The sequence below is a fragment of the Grammomys surdaster genome, unplaced genomic scaffold, assembly GCF_004785775.1.
Source record: "Grammomys surdaster isolate TR1022 unplaced genomic scaffold, NIH_TR_1.0 125901, whole genome shotgun sequence".
Taxonomy (NCBI): domain Eukaryota; kingdom Metazoa; phylum Chordata; class Mammalia; order Rodentia; family Muridae; genus Grammomys; species Grammomys surdaster.
Window position 1 is genome coordinate 3,022,547 of NW_021620725.1, and position 21,241 is coordinate 3,043,787.

At 37.4% G+C, this 21,241-nt stretch overlaps 1 protein-coding gene across 2 annotated transcripts in view; it reads right to left on the reverse strand.

Moving 5' to 3' along the window:
- Lsamp (limbic system associated membrane protein) overlaps window positions 1–20,917 on the reverse strand; it is a 631,942-nt gene extending 611,025 nt beyond the window's left edge. The window contains exon 1 of one of the 2 annotated variants that reach the window (XM_028752435.1): window positions 20,714–20,917. In XM_028752435.1, coding sequence (XP_028608268.1) covers window positions 20,714–20,868 — 155 coding nt within the window. In that variant the 5' untranslated portion in view covers window positions 20,869–20,917. The remainder of the gene's footprint in view (window positions 1–20,713) is intronic. The other variant, XM_028752434.1, reaches the window with a different exon arrangement.
- Between the last annotated feature and the right edge of the window lie 324 nt (window positions 20,918–21,241).

The window sequence follows — 21,241 nt, forward strand, 5'->3', positions numbered from 1 at the left end:
ATATATATATATATATATATATATATATATATATATATATATCAGGGGACTGCCTGGTCTGGCCTCAGTGAGAGAAAAATCACTTAACCCATGAGAAACTTGAGGCCCCAGGAAATAGGGAGGCTTGTAGGGGTGGGGGTGGGGGTGGGGGTGGGGGTGGGGACATCCTCATGGAGGCAGGGGAGGAGGAATAGGTTGAGGAACTGTGGGAAGGGAGACCAGGAAGGAGGTAACGACTGGACTGTAAAAAAGGATTAAATATATTATATATAGATATAGGTATAAAGAATATATATATATATATATATATATATATATATATTCTTGAAAGTAACTTTTATAACTCTTCCATGGCAGCAAAGATTTAAATACTTAAAGTTCAGTTCATAAGAGAGATTGATACAATAGATTTCATGACATTAAAAATATTGAAATGAGAATGTTAGTCAGTTGGTAGGACACTTGCCTTGGAAGCATGAAGTCCTGGATCAATTGCCAGCACTGCACTAGATAAGCTAGCTGCCTATAACATTAGCACATAAGAAATAGGGGCAGGAAACTCAGTAGTTTAGGGTTATTTCTAGCTACATAGAGTTTAAGTACACCCTGGACTAGAAGCTCTATCACAACAGCTAATAAATAACTGTGAAAATTAAAAACATTTATACTGCAAAAACAACAAGAAGAAATATATAGCTTCATATTGCTTAGTTTGGGCACATGTTTTTGTCTTATTGGTCTTTTGTTTGTATGTGATAGTTTTTGAGTTTGTGTTTTTATGGTCTTTTGTGTGTTTTTCTACTGTATTTCCTATAGTATTTCTACTTACATTTTTGTTTGTTTTGGTTTTCTTTTGATTGCGTGTTTGTTTTCTAAAGAGAGAATGAAGAGCATGAAGTTTGGTGGGAAAGTAAGGAGCATCTGGTAGGGATTGGAGGAGAGGCAACTGTCATATATAGGGTTAAAAAAAAGTTTGGTTTTGTTTTTTGAAAGTAAAAAAAAAATAATCCCGACAAAGTAAGACTTAAAAGACTATATGAACCATATATTAGCTTTTCTCAAAAATAAACAAGAAACAAACATCCTCATCAAAATAAGCAAAAATATATGAACAACATTCATTTAACAAAATACACACACAGCCAGTATGTATAGGAAAAGATGGCCAGCATTCAGAATTCTTTAAGCATAAATTAAAACCAAATGATACCTATACTTCTTAGCTCCAAAAACAAGACAGGAAGCAATTGATGTGGAGAAAGGTGTGGAGAAACTGGAACGTCTGTGCATTACTATTTTAGAAAACAATATAGTAGTACATAAAGAGTAAAGCAAAATTATGGTACCATACACAAGTTTCAATGCATAATATCTACTGAAAATGAATCTTTATATAAAAAAGTTGACCATAAATGCTTATGGAAACTTGATTCATGAAACCTATAAATAGATAATGTCCCAATGTTCAAGAAGTGCTGAGCATAATATGGAATATTTATAAAATGGAGTATTGTTCAGTCATAATAGGAACCAAACTGCTGATGTATGCCACGGTATGGGTGGACCTGAAAAAGCATTATTCTAAATGGAGGAAGCCAGATGCTAAACACTCCATATTTTATGCTTCTATTTATTGTACAAAATGTTTAGAGAAACAAATACATTAAACAAAGATTTATGATAATACAGGGTCTTGGCTGGAAATGAAGTTTGACTAAAAAGGGGCTTGAGGGACATCTGTGGCATGGTAGGAATGTCTAAAATTAGACATAATGATGGCTCCAAACAGTATACTAATAGTCATGAAAATGAATGTTTTTAGAGTATGAGTCTAATTGTATAAGCTACATCTCATTATAGCTGTGGAATAAAAGTGTAAATGATAATCAGCTCGCGTGTGCAACTTTTAGGTTTCAGTGTACAAATGTCCCATAGGAACCTGGATACTTTATGCAGCTCTGCCATAATTTCCCATCCTTTATCTTACTTATTCCAAATTGTATCACTTACTGCAGTTTGTAACTGTTTTATTCATGCATTGACATACTCATATATTGTCTTTCTCCTTGGCTGGCACATAAGCCTCCTGAGCGAAGTTACTTAATTTCTCTCATTGAACATTTTATTCCCACAACTCAGAACACTGTAAAAAAAATAAAATAAAAATGTGTTTAACAGCCATTTGTCAAATATATGATTAAATGAGGAAAGGAAGGAACAGATAAGTGGCTGAGAGAAACGGATGAGTCATATTTGCTAGGAAAACTAGGCTCAGGTAGCAGAAGTAGAACACAACCTTCCATTTTGACAGACACGCAAAAGAGCTATAAGAGTGGTGTTTCCTCTTGATCAGGAAAGTGGGATCCCGTCCCCTGATCAGGCATCAGAGACTCTTATTCCCAGAGAGGGGAAGTTGCCAGAACCAAACACAGCCAACTTCCACCTCTCATTTTCTTTAACCATCACATTAACAAAGTTGTTTTCTCTAGGGTCTAGATCCAATTAAGAGCAAGGGCAGCAGAGGGGAGAAGAGTGAGTAAGGCAGTGGGAAAGGCGTTTGCACACATTCCTCTGGGGGATACAGAAAGCTTTATTGGCATTCCTGCCCCTCCTCCTTGCTGCTGCCACCCGCCCCACCCCCTCTGAAACTTCTTTGCAGAAGGCATGAGGACAAAGAGGCACCCAGCATTCAGCTCAGGAACAGAAAATAAATACACTGGGAATACTCCACGGGCCCTGGCTGAATACAAAGCAGTAATTCACCAGACAAACTGCAGCCTCAATGAGAACAGAAAGCCTGCACTGAACGAGGCATTGGGTAGGAGGGGGAGCATAAAGGAGAGAAGTCGGGGAGAGAATCTTCATAGCCTGACAATCCTTCCCTTCTGCAAACTATCCCACAGTAAGTCACTAAACACAGTAGTAGATGAAGGAGCAGGGACCATACAGGATAGGAAGGACAGGAGTATAGCAAAATCAAAAGTCAATCCTTACATCTTTTTAGAGAGTTTAAGGCAAGGATGAACTAAGAGGTGTACTACCAGGTGTAACAATCCCAAACTTCCCAGCATTCCAGAGGAGGAAGAAGGATGCAGTGTTCGAAGCCAGCCTCTACTATATTGAGAGATCTTGTCTCAATAAATTCAAAACAGACAAATGAAAGAAAAAGAGTAGAAATCTATGATTAAAAAGGGAAAGGGGGCAGAGAGCAAAAATATACCAAACACTTTTTCGTTGATTTAGAATGAATCAGGGAGTATTTCCTTCATGCCCCATGGCCCTATGACTACAATTATTTTGTTTAGAAGCCTGGGCTTTATTTCCAATGTATGTCATAGGGATAATGGGGATGTCTCCCTTTGCTTCAACAGCAGGGTCTGCTGAAGACTAATTAGGCAATGGATGTGACATCCTTTAGAACTGTAGAGTGCTAGATAAACAGAATGCTTTTTTGAAGTGGTTGTACATTGTTGGTGCTGAATAAACATTAAATCACACGCTCAAGTTTTGAGGCCCAGGGAGCGTGAGAGCAGTTTACAGCTCCTTGGGGGAAAGCTTTACTTTTCATTTTAGCATTGCTAAGCTAGTGACAAAACCCTACTAATGTTCTATAGGTCTAGCTGCTTTCAATGGCTGCTATTCATGGACAAGAAGCCAACCAACCAAAAACAAAACAAAACCTCTCAAAACAATGCCAACCAACAAGCAAATGACCCTCCCAAAACAAATCAAAATAAAATAAAATAAAATAATAAAAATACCCAAACTCTAAAACAAAACTAACCTAAATAAATGAGTAAATAAATAAATATGTCAATAAAAATAAAACCTGAGAGAGCTCTCATTAACGATAGCCAAATGCTTTGTACTTGATGAGATTCAAAGGATAGTGCAGACTATAGTGGAACCTGGATAAAGAGTACACTTCAGATAATTCCAGGGTAGACACTACACAAGCATTTCAAGGTTTAGCAGAGACAGTCTTAGAACAGGACAAGAGAGGAGATAGTATGGATTAAATATATTCTTCACCCCATCACTTCTATAGAACCTAGTATGTCAAATGCTACAGCCTGAGTCTTGGAAAGCCTACCTTTTCATCTTTTTGATTGATGGAGCTTTATATGTTACAAGTAAGGCTATGAGCCAAGTTAATACTCTGTATATTTAGAAAACTTTAGGGAGTGAGCCATTTTATAATTTCATCTCTCTGGCATGTAGGTCTCTCCTTTTCTTCCTTTCAGCTAAATTAAATACTGTAAATCACAGCTTTATTCATAGGACAGAAGGTGTCTCCATTATTGTTGAAAATGTCATCCCCAAGAGGCCAACTTCACTAATGAAGGGAAGAAAAGTAGTTTGCCAAACCAAATAAATATCCTACTGTGTTAGGGGGTGCTGGGCATTGAGACCTGGTGGTCACTCTAGGTGTCTGAGTCAGAAGGTTCTGGCAAGTCATCAACCCTGTGAATGCAATTATCACTTTAAATCAGCATGAAAACTATTTCAAAAGAACAGTTTCCCTTTGATATTTTCATTGCTCCTAAAGGTTTTTCTATTCCAGGCTCTCTGATGACAAGGAGGAAAAGTAATGCTATTATTGTCCCTTATTTGAGGTATATATGATACAAAGAGAAATCAAGACCGTGAAAACAGGGTTTCTCTGAATGGGATCAGTAGTAGTTGCTGGACCACGGAAACATCATCTGTTTCCTTGGTCAATTATATCAATTCAAATATTGACCAAGAGGTTTCTCAAACAAGGTGTTTCTGTAGTCTCTGGTTCATCTTGACACTGTTACATGAGACCTTTGAAATGTAGTTGAGGCAATAGTGTCAAAACTCACCAGCTACCACAACATGCAGCCACTCAGGTGCTAGATGCTACCTAGAAGTGGATAATGAAATAAAGAGCTAACCAGAGAAGGAAATGATCAACTGAGGATGAAATTATGGTTTCTCCGAGTAAGATGTAGGAATGGAGTCACAGATATTCTGGAGATTGGGGCAGAAAAGTCAGCCTAACCTAAGAACTCGAAGTCAACATACCCGGACCCTAATTCTAGAAGAGAGAATGAATAGTTGACAAAGACACTCTAGTAATTGTGGATATGCAGAAAATTAAGAATGATGTGCCTTTAAATTTGAGGTCACTTTTAATTTATTATACATTGTAAAGAATTACTGAACAGATATTTTTGAAAGGAAACTTTTAAAAATTCAAAATCTAAATGACCTGACTCTTAGCTTTCTCTTTCTTAACTGCCTATTGCCTAGGCTCAGCCCAGAGCCTAGTAAAAACTCGGGGTCAAACTCGTGGAAAGGCAGAGATGAGTAATGTTGTCATGCACTGATACGGATTTGGAATGCAGCGATAGCATTGGGAATAAAATGGCTCCATTACTTAGAGACAGCTCATTAAATTTAGCAAGTATAAAGAAAAATACAAGCAAAATAATAGTAGTAATAAAACCGTAAGAGCCCTACAGCACCAACGGGTAAGCAAAATCAAAGTGTGGTATATCCCTGACTATCTGTGTCTTCTTTGTTCAGAGTCTTGGCCTCATCACCTTCCAGTTCCTGGCTCTGCAGCAGCTCAGTGTTGTCTGTAGCACAGGAAGGCTGCATTTGTTGCTGAGGGATTATGAGCCCAAGAAGCTACAGTACAAGGGGTGTAATTATTATTACTAATCTGCATTGAAGTCAAGAAGTGTGCCAAAGAGCTTGCAAAACAAAAGTCTCCTGGGATGGTTCTAATAGCGCATGAACTGAAATTGGTTCCTTGTGTTGATTATGCCTTCCTCTTAGTGCTATGCCTGCCTTCCTAGTCATTCTGTGCCACCCCCATGTTTCACTGAACCTTTGAGACTCAGCTCTTTCATTAACAGTGCCCATAGTAACACATCAACCTACAGCATTTTCTCAGGATCTATCTGAGCCGCAATTAGGAATCTACTACTTTTGTACCTAAATTTTGTGTTGTACATGTTGTGCTGAAATGTATACACTTTAATGTCCTCAAAAATATCAATTGGTAAATTAAAAAAATTAAAGAAATATTGACAAAGCTTAGAAACAACTCATGAAAGAAAAAAACAAAAAACAAAAGCAACAACAACAACAAAACCACTAACACTTAAGTTTAAAATTACCAATGTTGGTTAAAAACAAATAACCTACAGGTTCTAGGGTCACAACAAGTGTGCATGTTAACTCTTTCTCTGGAGAATTTCATCTAAACAGAAATGTTCTCTATTAGGAGAGCATTTGATGTTTTCATGTAGTTCAGAGATTTTACTTACCCCAAATTCTGAGTTACACTTTAAGTTGACTGCTCAGCCTTGATATTCAGTGGCTCCTTTACACTCAACTAATCCAGTTAAATTTATCTTACTTTCTGAATATACTATAATGTCATGGTTCTATCTGTCAGTGTTCCCTATCTTCCCCAAGGGTGGATTTTTATTTCTGATTTATCATTTATATAGAACATTCTCTTCCCATTCTCCTTATCTCTCTTCATCTTTCTATCTATAGTTTAAAAGAAAGTATCATTACCTAGTCTAAAAATGTCTGCAATCTTTTGACTCTAGAGATCTTGAACCCCATCCTCCTGCTTTGGATGGATATCCTAGGGTTGCTTTGACCTCACTATGTAGCAGAAGGATAACCTTGAACTCCTGATCCTCTATTCTCTGTCCATGAATTATGCCCAACATGCATAAACCAAATGAGTCCCAACTCCAACTGTCAAGACCTTATAACTGAAAAAAATTTTAAATTTGAATATAAAGAGTCTGAATCACAAAATGTTTATGTTCTTTTCATTATAATAGACTGTGTAGCAGTATCACATGTTTGATAGATGTTATGTCTCCATATAGCATCTAGGATGCATAAGGAACTTCTGTAATACTCCCAGAGCTACATCAGCCCATGGCTGAAGAACTGCATCTTTGCTGTTACAGAATTAAGTCTGACTTATTTAATACTCTGCTAGATAATGCTTATATGGTCTATCGCTATTTTTTTTTAACAAGGCCAAGGTTCACTTGTATGTTTACAATTTTTCCATTTGGGAGCACTTGACACTTCATACACAGGTGACCCACTTGTGAATGGGGGTAGTTGTGCTTTCCTGAACTCTTTATATCAGATGCTTCCCTAATTTGCTTCTTTCAAAGTCTCTACCTTTCAATTTTAAACCTCTCACTTTCATTTGAACTTTCTGAGGTTTTCGAAAACTGTCACCCGAATTCCACCTTATAGGCTTTAAAGTCCCCTGGTTCCACAAAATCTTGCATAGATGCCTCTTTGTTTGTAAATTCTGCAAATGATGAGACAGTCAGTTGAGAGCCTGTCAGATCAACAGAAAGGTACTGGTTTTATACTCTGATAGTCACTGTTTATGAATTTTAGCAGTTGTACTTTTAAATAAACTAAAGTGACTTTGCAGAAGGACATAAAATAAAAGAACATGCATATAAAATTAGAAAGGAAAAAAATGCTGGTTTTGAAGGCCTTGGGTTCACCAGTAGGTGGCTACCCAATTTAAGTAGATCCACTTATATGTATTCTTCATCTGTTGATCTTTTATCTAGTGACAGAGGATATTCAAGTTGTAAGAAGGGAAAAATTAGAAATTCAAGTTAATTTGCTTTACTATACCTGGAACGGGGATGTGAAAGTCAGAACTGACAGAGCAAAGTGCAGCTTAGGACCTGTATATATCACAAGAGATGAACCCAGAAGCCTGACTTAGGATGTGGCTTTATGTTGTGCTCTGTAGAAAAATAATGTTCTAAAATCCATATTGATCAGGAGGTTGATTCAGGGTGGAAATCTGATGGTGAACATGAGACTGTTAGAAGATGAATTCAGTCATGATTTACCTGATTAATTTTATTTATTTTTCTGAAGCAGTTTGAATATAAAGTTTGAGATTGCATGTGTCTTAATATTGTTCTATGAAGAAGATGAGAGGTCTAAACAAGACTTCAGTTTTAATGAAAGGTAAGTTTTTTTTGAAAGGTTTCCAAATTCTGTATAAGGAAGAAGACAGTAAGAATAAAGTCATAATACCACTAAAATCTAAAACTAGCTGCATACAAAGCAAACTGAGTGGAAAAACATGGTAGATTTATGAAAACTTGCATGCCAGTGAAGCCCTGGAAAACTGCCCATTGTACCTGTGTACAGAATAAAAGGTTCTGTTGTTGTTTTCAATTCCTACTGATGATCATCTGACCTCTGCTTTCAAAATACAAATGACAAAATTTCTTTCTGTTCAAGGAAGTCCATTTTACTTGACAGAGAAGATACTTAGCCTAACAAAGATACCCAAGACATGCATGAGTATAATTATAGATCCACTAACTCCTATAGTGTTCTTGACAGTGAGGGAAAAAATCATTGGATCACTTATAATTTCTAAAATAAGAAGCAGAAGCCAGGAATGACTAAGTGATTGTCCCACACATACATAGCCAATAGCTGGCCAAATGGTGGTTGGAGCTGAGTCTCATGGCTCAGAAGCCCTGTAATTCCCATGATGCCATTTGACTGTTCATCTTTGAAGCTATTTACCAAATTTGCTTATTCATCTTAACTGTGCTCTATTGAATCAAAGTATCACAAATGATCTTCTTTCTGACATCTATGTCTTATTTTCTGTATGAAGCACAGTAATATCACATACCTATAGTACTCTCCTTCCATACACAGCCCCAGCTCTCTTTCTGTAGAATTCATATACATCTATGTAACAATCTGTGAACTCTCACCTTGTGGCATCTTCCCTTTGTATCACACATATCTCAAAAGCATCCTTATGCTGTAATCCAAGTACTAAACATAGCCAAAGATAACCTAAAAGAATGTTCTAGCACCGCCAGAATTTCTCTGTTCAACATTTCAAAGGACTTAACTTCATTCTGAACCCTAACTTATTCTTGACTGTATAAGAAGAATTTTGCCAAAATCTAGATCCTTAAGGAGAATGGCACAGCCCTGATCCACCAGTACTATTTGTTCATTTTTAAAGAAACCTATTTTCTATGTTGCAGTATATCCCTAGAGAAACCATGTTGACTTCTGGTAGTCATTGCTTACTTGTCAAAATAGTCTAAATTTACATCCCAGTACATACATCTTTGATGTTTTTCTTTGGTTCATTCACCACTTAACACATTTCTCTTCTATTTATAAATAGGATAATATTGGATGGTATGCCAATATTCTGAAACTATTTTCCTTTTCTACAAGTTTTAATGTCAACAATTTCTACAATGAAACAGTCTTAATTTTTCTCATGTTTTGAATATACTGCAGACAGAACTGGTGGCTTAACCCTTTTACAGAGTTCTAATAATTTCATTTGCCTTGGGCACCAAAGTTAAATGGATATGAAAGCATTTTGATATTTTATCTGTTAAAATATAGAAATTTAATTTAAATTATTCTTGTCTTTCAGTGAGCAGTCTCTCCCCTTCAGCAAGCACATTTATTAACAGACCACTAGGTCACTAGATCAACTCTGAATGAAAAAGAGAAACATGAATCTAGTATGAACTTGAGATTCAAGTACAAAGAACTGAAGCTATTCGAAACAAAACACAATTACTTGTTCATCAGGTAAGCAGCATTAGTATCTGTCATGTGAGAGCAAATGAAAAAAACCCTCCGAGATCCAATTTCAGTCTTTGGGAAACATACAATAGCTCAGATTGGATGGAAATAAGAAATGTTACTTTTTTTCTAAAATAGGTTTAGCACCTTGTATAATAAGTATTTAAAGCAAAGCATTAATGAAAACAAATTAAGACACTTAGTATATGATGCTTATATACTGTTCATATCTTGATAGCCTAAAATCTTTTGTTTTCTTCAGTAAAATTCTTCACTACCAATGCATCAATTTAATTAGATACCTATTAAAATATGCTGTGACCCAAGTTCATTGTTTTGTTATGGAAATGTTATCTCTTCACATTTATATGTAATTATAAATATTTGTAGACATAAATTACAAATAAAATTAGTATTTCAGTTCAAAAACATCTATACAATATAGATTATGAATATTCATGACATAAATTGTTTATACCTCATAACAAACTCTATAAAAATTTATAGTCTTATTTTTAGAAGAACTAGATTTTGAGTTCGGTTTTACTTTTATGCAAGAACTAAGGCACATATAATTTTTATATTTCCTATATGAATACATTTGTAAGATGATATTTTAAAATTTGTGCAAACTATCCTTCTGCTTATAGAAGCATTCATTTTTTTCTTCTAATAAACTGAACTATTTTCAGCCATTTTTTTTCTTGGTTCTTTGGATCAGGATTATTCTTAGAAAGCTATTAAGAATCATACTCATTTTGATGTTTTAGTAAAGAAAACTACTAATACCCATCTACAGTTCATGACTTTCTGACAAACCAACCTTATATTCTTCTGTTGTTTATCTAATCTACTAATACATGTCAAACAGTCCATTGTGGTTGTTATAACTAATTTTCCATATTATCCACCAAAGAAAGATAGAACAGAGGTAGGCAGAGCATCAACAAGACTCCCCTCATCTGCTAAATTAATGACTCAGGTATAAAACGCTCTGATCTTAAGGTATACTAATACAACCATATCAGATCATACTTTAGGTGACAATAATCTTCAGTTATCTCAAGACAAATACCAATGACAAGTTGTCACTATTTGCAGCTCATGTTTCATACATGAATGGTCTGATAAGCTAGAGCAAGGCTTAACTAAATGGCACACTGAAAGAAGCCAGAATATCAAGTATTTTTCCTAATCAGTGTTGTCACAGGTAGATGCTTGCTATGCTTGGCTTTACTTAGTGCTTGTCTGCATTGCTGTCATACTTATCTTCTGTCCTTTATAGGGAATTGTGGGACAAGAGTGGCATGGCTAAAGCACAACTTTAGAACAGGTATAATTAACTGAAGACAATACATTGAGAATTAATATAGAAATTTATGATCATATATTACATAATATGGCATTGTATAAAATGTCATGTGAAGTTTTTCCTGAGTTTTTCCCTTCTTCACCATTGAGAAACATACAGGAGGGAACTTTGGAGTATTAGAAAATTCACTATATACTTAGTTTTTGTTTCTCCAGGAATAAGTAATGAGTTGTAAAATACAAAACTCAGATTGGCATTATCATGCAGGATGAGCTTATAACTTAAGAAATGCGAGTGTTTTCTTATTCTCCAAGAAAAACAAGGAAGCAAGCAAGCAAACAAACAAACACACAAAGTAGAAGGGATGGAGGACCTGTTGTACACTATCCTGGAACCTGGGCTTTACTCAAAGTCCTGATCTAGACCCTGCATGTCCACAGCCACCACTAGAGGGAGGAATCTCAGCATCACAAATCTGGAGCACACAGTGAGTCCTCTTCACATAAAGCCGCTCAGCTAACCAAGAAAACAACATCCAGTGCCTGGGCTGCTGACACTTTAGGATCTGCAAAAATTATGCACTTTTGCTTTCTCTTTTTTTGAGAATTCATGCTTGAAAAGTAGCTGTTATCAGAAATGTTAAAAATACTTCTAGCTAAACCCTCTTATTCACTACCACTAGCAATCAGAGATTAATTGATAATTGGTTTTTACTTTGCCTTCTGCAGTTGCAGACCTGTAGTTAATCTAATAGTGTCTGACTTCTTACCACAATATCTTCCTTCAGTCCTGCTTTCTCCCAATTTGTTTCTTTTTTTTATAAATTGAGTTCTGGTCTGCTTGATGCACAGTGGTATCATCCTTCTCTATTCAGCTTACTAGGCAAATATTTATTTGAGCTCTTAGAGATCCTAAGCTAAATTCTGAGATTAAATGGTAAAGTAGATTAGATGTTTGTCCTTGAGGCAAGAAAGAAATAAACAGAATGTTTTTTTCGGAGTATACTAAATGCTAAGCACAAGGTATGAAGAGAGGCTATCAGTGAAAATAAATAGGACACTTAACCCACCTGGAGAATCAGAGAGGATTTTCTGAACAAGGCAGTGCTATAACTGAACTCTGAGCCTGGAGGGGCGTATGGGGAGGAGTGATCTAGTAAAGAAATATAATGGGGGAGTAGGAGTAGAAGGCAAAGGAAAAGGCCTCAAGAAGAGATGCTTATAAATGAGTCTAGAAACCAACACTGCATACCTATAAGCATACCATGAACAGAGCCTGGGAGGCTCGAATTGGTGTAGGCAATGGGGAAGCTGGTCATGCAGGGTTATTCAAACTATGAATCTATAGATGAATAGGACCTCTGAGGAATCTGATGATATTTGTAAGCAAATGATGGAAAATATCAGATATGAGATACCAGAGAGGTGCTCAATGTCAATACTGTGAAGTCTGGAAGTCCTAAGTAGCGAGATATACATCGATAAGCTTAGCCAAATAATTAAGAAGCAAGGCCATTTAAAAGCTTTGTCCTCATTTTCCCCCATAGAGTTGGACAAGGTTCTAGAATCTTCCTCTTACAAATAAAAAGGAGAGCCCAGTGTTTCAAAGTTTACTTTCAATCATCCAATGTTACTAAAGACTGTATAGAGCCTCCGCTCTATGGATCAAATAAATCCTCAGGTTTACAACTTGAGAAGGTTACCTGTCTTGCTAACAGTCCTGGGTTCTAAGTAGCTCACCTTTGAGGACTTTGTTTATTCACCTCTCTTCCAAGAAGTCTGTTCCTTCTTGAAAACCTATTACTTTTGACTAAGTCTTCATAGGAAGCTGGCAGATTTCCCATGTGACCATGGAATGTTCTCTCCTATTATTTACCTCATTGTAATTTGCTCTTCTCTTGGTTACCTATTGGCTTTCTCTGATATCACTTTGGGCCTTGAAAGAAAGCTTGAAGAGATTTCACTATTCATACCACAACAAAATACCTGTCATAGAGCATATTTCATAGGAAAACTCGATATCCAGTTCCTGCTGGCCTACCAACCATCACATTGCTAGCCTAAAGCAAATTATACATAATATATGCATAGATGATTTGATATTAATTATATTATATATAATACAAGTTTTGAAAGTTATATTTATTTACCTCTAATATTCTAACAAATCAACAAGGACTCTAACATACATAGTAACTTCTGAGGCTGCGCGCTGGACAGATAATTATATAAAAGACAAGACCCAGACCCAGACTCAGAATACATTTTCATGGACCTATCGTAGATTGAGTCACCCTGAAGGAGAGTAGTACAGAACATAACTAGGCATTGCACTATGGGCAATGATAAATAAAGAGTAAAAACAACCTTGGAAAAAGTTTCAAAATCAAAGAAGTTGGAATAAGAAACAAAGGGACTAGAGTCATGAAGGAAAAAGGACTTTCAAATGAGCCCAGGAGATCTTGCTATAGGTCTTGCCTAACACGAGAATGACTCTAAGAATAGAAATTTGAGGCTACAGTGGGAAGAAAGAAAACAACATTGCCTTAGAGAAATGGTGAGCAAGTTCGAAATGAGGCATTTTAGGGGGTGGGGAGGGGTGGGGATCTTCCTTGCTTATTCCTAATTGGATGGTCTTTCACACACAAATATAAAATATACTTGCAGGGTTGAGGTAGATAAAAAAGAAAGGGGAGGGAAGGAGAATAGAAATGAAAGGAAGAACAGAGAAAAAGAGTAAAATATACAAAACAAAAATAGAAAAAGCGGGAGGGCCATTTTGAACATAATTTAGGGTATGAAGAATGAAGAGATGAAACACCAGGAGCTGCATTGAAAACCAAGAAAATAGTCTCTCATCATATTGTATGAGAATTAAACAACAGGATTTTTAGATTCAGGTAGTTATTTATGCTTTTGAGCCACCAACTAAATTTCTCTTCAGCTGCAGCCTTTTAAAATGACAGTGGACTCCGTAATCTCTAAGGCCTTTGCTATTTTAAATTTCTGTGCATCTCCTCTTCCAGCAGTAATTAACAAAGCCTAGAGTAAAGGGTTTTATTTTGCGAAGGTTAATCACTCATTAACTTGGGATCTTATTTTGATTGCAGGTGACTATAAAATGTGTTCATTCACCATGCACTCCAAGGAAGTGATACAATGATATTAAAAGATTCTTGTAACTTTAAAGAACTTAATAAAAAGATCTGTTAACAGATGAGCAGCATGGATCATAAAAATAAGAATAAAAGCCATTTTATTAAATTTTCTAATTTTCTAAGAGTTATTTTCTGTATTACATATGACAATAATCTTTAAGGGCTTGTGCTTTATACCATCTTATAGTTGATACTTCCTATTTCATTTGAGTTTTAGTGCAGCTTGTTGTTTGCCAAGTAGACGTCAGCTATCCATATCTGATAGATGAGTGTATTACAAATGGTGGAGCTCGATCTCCTGGCTTCCTACTGAGCCACCTGAACCTAGAACACACTTCATGGAAACATAGAAATTTTTTATTTATGGCATAAAGACTTGTCTCCAAATTTAAAGTAAAACTGATCAGCATGTAAAAGCAAGGTGAATTCTACAAACAAATACAGTCGTTTATGCGAGCCATATGTTTGTGTGCATGGAAACATGAGTACCAAGCATTAAGGCTGTTTGAATAGCTTCTAAATAAAAAAGGTTTTCTTGTCTGGATGTTCTACTTCAACTCCCTTAGAGAGAGCATTAAAAACAACACTAAAACACTGGCAAAAAAAAACAACCACTCGTAAATCCTGCCTAGTCTAAATCATAAATTGAGCATAGGGCAATAGTTTTAAAAATTCAAGCTTTGACACAATTTCAATAGATATTATGTAAATTGGGTCTGTAATAAAGTTACCCTGTTTTTATTATATTGTAGTGATGAAATCATATAGTAAAGAGGTACAACTATGGCAATCTCCTTCACCCAAATAGATTTGAATCTTTTTGTCTGATGCTATATATCTTAAGCTACACAAGACTTTAAAATTTTACTGCATGACTATTAAGCGCTGCCTTGAATATAGTTTCTAAAAGAGATGTTCTTTTCACCTACTAGTCTGGTGGTTCCCCATTCTGTGTCCACACATGAACCATTAAATACAAGAAGCAACAAGTGAAGCCTAGGCGCTCCTTCAAACCAATCCAGTAAAGATTTTATGAGTGGCAGGAATCTCCAGCTTCAGTGTTTTTCCAAGTGCTTGGCAGGGGAAAAGCATGGCTGTGAGAACTCAGGAGGACCAAACTTGAAAGTGCTTAGGAATTTCTTGGGCATCATGTCTAAAAATACAGACTCTGAGAGTCAATTTGGGGTTGATTCGGATTTTGTTTGTTACAAGTGATTGATATTTCTGGTGCCCGTCTGTGGACTACACTGATATGAAAACATAGCAGTGCTACTCAATCTGCAGTGCAGGTTTGCAGCTTTACAGTCAGTCACCTAAGCACTGGGAAAGATGCAAATTGTCAGACTACACTACAGGCCAACTAACATTCTGTAGACGGTGCCCCTGTGAAAGGATCTTATCTGCTCAAGTCAGTGGTTCTCAACTTCCCTAACGCTGTGACCCTTATTTTCTGGTGACCCCAACCATAAAATTATTTTTGCGGCTACTTCATAAGTGTATTTTGCATATTGTTATGAATCATAGTCTAAATCCCTGTGTTTTCACACGGTTTTAGGCAACCCTGTGAAAAGGTCTTTTGATCCTCAAAGGGGTTGTGTGACCCACAGATTGATAACCACTGGCTCAAGTGCTCAAGTTCAAGAAACAGGGTCCATATATAATTGTTTCCTAAAGACAAGCCATCTGGCTGCTTATGGATTGAACACGAGTGGGTCCTCTTTCTTGTATAGCACTTTACAGTTCAACAAACTTCGCTTTTTTACCTATTGTGGGCTTCTTAAAATAATCCTGTGCAGTAACTAAAATAGATAGTTTCAGTATTTTCAAATATGAAACTGCAGCTCAAAATAATTCAGGGATTTGCACAAAGTCATAGCCTACAAGGAGAGATCCAAATTTAGAACCTAGATCTTTTGAGTCTTGGGAACTCAGAGGCAATGCATATAGCAAACAGGGCCATCCATTGAAACCTCTAAGCAATAGCTTGGGAGAAATGGTATCTCTTGGGCTCAGGTGATGGTAAGAAGAGGCCTAGCACATTCAGGCCACTTCCTATCAGGTGAGTCACAGCTGTTTGTTCTTGAAACTAGCAGTGACCAGAAACTGTTCTAATCCTTTTTGGCCTGAGTTTGCTGTTATACAGGATCAGCTTTGGGAAACACAAATGCTAAACCCTCAACAATTGACTTAGGGCATGAATCACCACAGTTGTCCAATTCAGTTGAAGTCAAAATTACATAAATCAGAAAAATTGCCTTGCCTTTACATCATATGTGCATTTATATATACACTCACTTGCTCGACATTTACAGAAATGCAAAAATTCAGTTTACCATTGACTCATGAGGTTTGTCTGCTTTGTTTCTTGGGCCATAAATGACAACAAACAGCATAATTCATGGGTACATAAACATTCTTTACGAAAATGTATATAAAATGCCATAATCCTAGATGATATACCACGTGGTGAACTCCATTCTTTACAACATATATTTAATGAAGGGTTTTATGGGCAATGGATGATCCTTAAATATTAGTGATAGCCAATAAATTTTGATTACCTTTAGTGACTTAGCTACAGAGAAAGGAAAGCTCGTAATTGTCACAGACTCTCACTGTAGGCCCACAAAGTTTGTTTTCAAATAGTGAATTATAAGTAGTAAAAAAAAAATCCCATATGGTGCCAGGAGTTTGTTGGAGTGTTGACACTTTCTTAGTGTATGTAGGCGTTCCAGATGCCTTATAGAAGAGGAGTCATGTTTTCTATTGAAATCTGAGCAAGATTTATTATATTTTATTGTCAAATAATTCCAATCTTTTTGGTTGTTTCTTTCCCCTTCGTAGTGCAGAAACAAACAGGGAAGTTAAATACATTTGGAAAAACAAAACTTAAGCAACCTTCACATTAACACAGTTTCTCTCCAAATCCCTCATACTTATTGGATATATTTTCATCTAAATGGGGAAATATTGCCATCCTTGAAATTGAGTAACATCCTGTAAACATCAAAGACAGATGGAATTATAAATATCCAGTTTGATATCTCAATTTTAGATTAATTACAATCACATTGCTTGGCCGACGTGCCATTTTACCATATATATGCTCACATTATATCTCCATCTGTTTATGCATATGAATATTTACAAAGGAACTTTGGTGAGTAGGTAAACAATAATAAACATGTTCTACATAGCCACGGTGGTTGTTTGAGATCTAGTACCCTATCAATGTCTGTCCATATATATGCTGGTGATACTGAGGAGGTGGTCAGTGACCATTAAAATGATTTGCAAGTATGTTATGAAGTACTACCTATTTCCAATTGTCTATGGTTTATAAATAGAGGTAAATGTGTTTCAATCCATCAAGATTAAACAATGTTGATGTCTGTGTTCCTGTTAAAGGTTTAGTAAGATCAGGACTTGAACTTCTAACAATTGACGAGTCCCCTTATTAAAGAGGTGAAGTAGGTGAACTCTGTTAAAAGCAACAAACAAACACACATAACAACAACAGCAGCAGCAGCAAAACTTGAGTCTGCATCATGAGTAAAGTCCTAGAGATATGTGCTACATGCTTTCCTTTGCATAATAGTCTAAAGGCATGTTCAGATTCATTCTATCTAGAAAGGAACTTCAGGTACTGCAGTGCTGCTGACCTCCAGATCTGTGGATCACATTTTGGCTTTGGAATGGAAGTGGTGCTGTGGTCTTCATCAGATCCTTCTATGAGTTTTATAAAGACTATAAGTCTCCTCTAAGAAACAGCCAGGTTAGCCATGGATGGGTCAGACTCTCTCTTTCAAGTTTGGTCATAATTATACAGTTTTCTTTTTTCAAAAGGATAAAAATAATAGAATAGGAAAGCAAAATGTCCACTTTCTTATTGCAATGTACAATTGGACTAAAGGTTATATTAAATAAAAATAATGATCAATTCTGAATTCCTACAGAAACGCTTGTTTTATGGAAACAAGAAGGCAAATGTTTTGGAGACTTGTCAGCTAGGTTCCTGTCATTGAAGCATCAGATCTACAAACCTCCCTTGTCTCCTAATGCCATTTCCAACTATTCAGGGCCACACACTCACTAAGGGAGGATTTTTCTCTCCCTGCCATTTCACTTTCTCAGTGCCAAGCATCTACTGTGGCTGCCAATGAATCAAGTTCTCCTTCCTCTCCTCGCCTGGAAGCTCATACTCCCTGCAAAATGTCAGAAACAAAGTGGAAGCATGCCTTTCCCAGGCTAGACTTGCAAAAAGAAAGTAACAGCACTATTCTTTACCAGGAAATTGACCCACAAAGCGGACTGGTTCGAGTTAAAGAGATTGAGAAGAAGGTCAGCTAAGAAAACAAAGGTAACTTGCTCCATAGTTCCTTCTGATAAAGCTCCACCAACCTCAAAAATAAAGCCTTGTCTCAGTCAAAGAAAATAAAAAGGAGGGCATGTTAGGTGAAGTCTGGAGAAGCAATGGACTTGCACAGGTGACTCCTTTGCATGCTGTCTGTCTGTCTTTCCTCTCCCTGGGAATAACTGATGCTGGTTCATTGCCTTTTCTCAGACTCCATCTCTACACTGTAATATCTGATAAAGTGTGGTAATTAAAAAAGAAAACAAAACAAAACTCTAATTTCTTTGAGCAGTCATCATGCAAACACATATCCATATCACATATGAAATGAGAATGCCTTCTCTAGACATAGACGTCTATGTATTCCCCACATGAAGTGCCAGAATCCATCTATTCCGCTCACTAACATGTCCATGTTTCTCTGACGATACCCTAGGATGTAGGTGGTGCTGACTTACAAAGGCATCATGAACTTTTCAAAAATTTAAATCAAAAAGTTTTATACATTCAGAGTCGACACATTTCTCACCTTTAATCTTGTAACCTGGGAAAACAAGTCACTCTAGAGCAAGCGTAATCATAGAGCTTTGCTGCTTGTAAAGGGTTAAGGATGTTAGGGAATACCAATGTCAGCAGCTGAGACGGCATGCTTGTGTGTTTGCAAAAATATTTTCTGCATTATGTCCAAATCCCTTTGCAAACAGATAAATTACTCTATAAATCGTATTACCCCGTGCGGATAAATCACACATGCAGGTTTACAAAGCTGGAGAGCTACAAGGGGAAGTCCGCTCTGGTTAGGAGGGTATTGGGGATTCATAATCACTCAAAGCTCAGGAAATGAAGAAAGAAGTACTCACACACTGTATGCTCACTCTTTTGATGTCTGCAACAACACATGTACATGTACATACAACACACACACACAAAACACACAAAACGCACCATATCCCACCACACATGATTTCATCTCTAACAAGGCCAGAGATCCCAGAGCAGGACATCCTGTGACAGCCAACCAAATTTATTTCTGAGAAAAGAAAAGAAAACTTTGCTGCTGTAGGCAGCTCTGCCAGAGAACTGCTCCCTGATGCCCCGGGGTTTATGCACTATCAGCTCCTCGCACACAGATTAGAGGTTGATTTTCTATGGCATACTGTTTTTTATTGCCACAGCCGCAATATTACCTAGATAGACAGACTAACACTGGGTCATTATATTTGGAAGAAATGGGATGTTAAAAGATCTCCGAGGAAAATACTTTCCTTTTCTTCCTCTTTTACTGTTATTATCTGCCAGAGAGTCAAGTAAAGCTGTGAAGGGAGAAGGTAGAAGGGAAATACAGGAAAGAAGCTTTGAGCTTTAAGGAAATATAGTAATGATTAGGTATCATCCAAGTCTCTCTACCTTAGAAGGGTCAAACTCTCAAGGACTTGGGATGCTTTACCAAATTTCCATCCCAAATTATATTGCAGAGCTTGGCAGAGCTGCATAGGCATACGACTTTGAACTCAATAATCAATTTGTAGTATCTAATGTAATGTCAGGTTAATGCCATCTCCACCTCTGTTTAAGTTTTCTATTCTTAAAGGCCTGCCATTAGGCTGGATCCTTTTCTTCCGTTCTCCTGATTCTTCTGTTGATTTCTGTCCCCATTCCAAAAATGCCTCAGTAATCTCCAAAGTTGTAAGATTGATTTATTGCCTACGATGTCAATTCAGAGATCTTCACAGAAAGTCTTCTATCAGAACTACTGCTAGAGCAGACTGAGCCTTGCTGAGCAATACACACACACACACACACACACACACACACACACACACACACGAACAAGGAGAATGCAGCCTTGCGTACCACGCTTTAAAAGCCATAACTCAACAACTCTTGTGTCTGAATCGAGGAATCTCAACAAAACTCTAAGTGCCAAGCATGAGCAATTACCACAGCATGAATACAGCCCAATGCCACTAATGCTATAGATAAAGTTCGGCTTTCTTGACTAGAGAAAACAACATTCAAAGAACCGAACAACATTCCAAAAGCACCTTTGGCTCTTGACAGAGACCAGACTCCCTTGAATTTTGTTCCCGGCTAAATCTTCAAGTCAATACAAGGGACACACACACACACACACACACGCCCACAAACCCACAAGCCCACAAATACAGGGCAGCTGGAGTTCAATATTACACACACACACACACACACACACACACACACACACACACACACACACCGCAGAAAAGTTGCTCGCAAGCCCTACCTGAGGATGGCCGTGTCCCCCTGCCTCACGGTGATGTTGTCCGTGCCTCGGTTAAAATCCACGCTGCGAACGGGCAGTCCTGTGGGAAGAAGGCAGAGCAGTCTCAGTAGGACCAGTGGCAACTGTTTCCGATCGGGCTGAACTCTCCCGACCATGGTGGCCTCGGCGAGTTGGTCCGCGGTGGACTCGCGTGTGCGCGCTGCTGGCCACGGAGAGGGGCTCTAGCGCGCGGGGCTCGCAGCCACTGCCAAGGCTGCTCGGGCGGGTCCAGCGCGCACTCCCTTCCACTTTGCCTCGCTCTTTCCCTCGCTCAGTCTCGTTCCCCTCTGAGATTTAACAAAGCCCTCATCAAATCCAAGTAGGAGTGGGAGAGAAAGTGGAGGAACAAATTTTCCGAAGGACTAGTGAAAATATAAAATGCTTTAATGATGAGGAGGCGACTGTCAATGGCAAGGGTGCTTCCTTAGACTCTCTGTAGCTGGCTGCTTCTCTGCCAGCGTCTGGGCTGAGCTCCTTTCCTCTGTAACC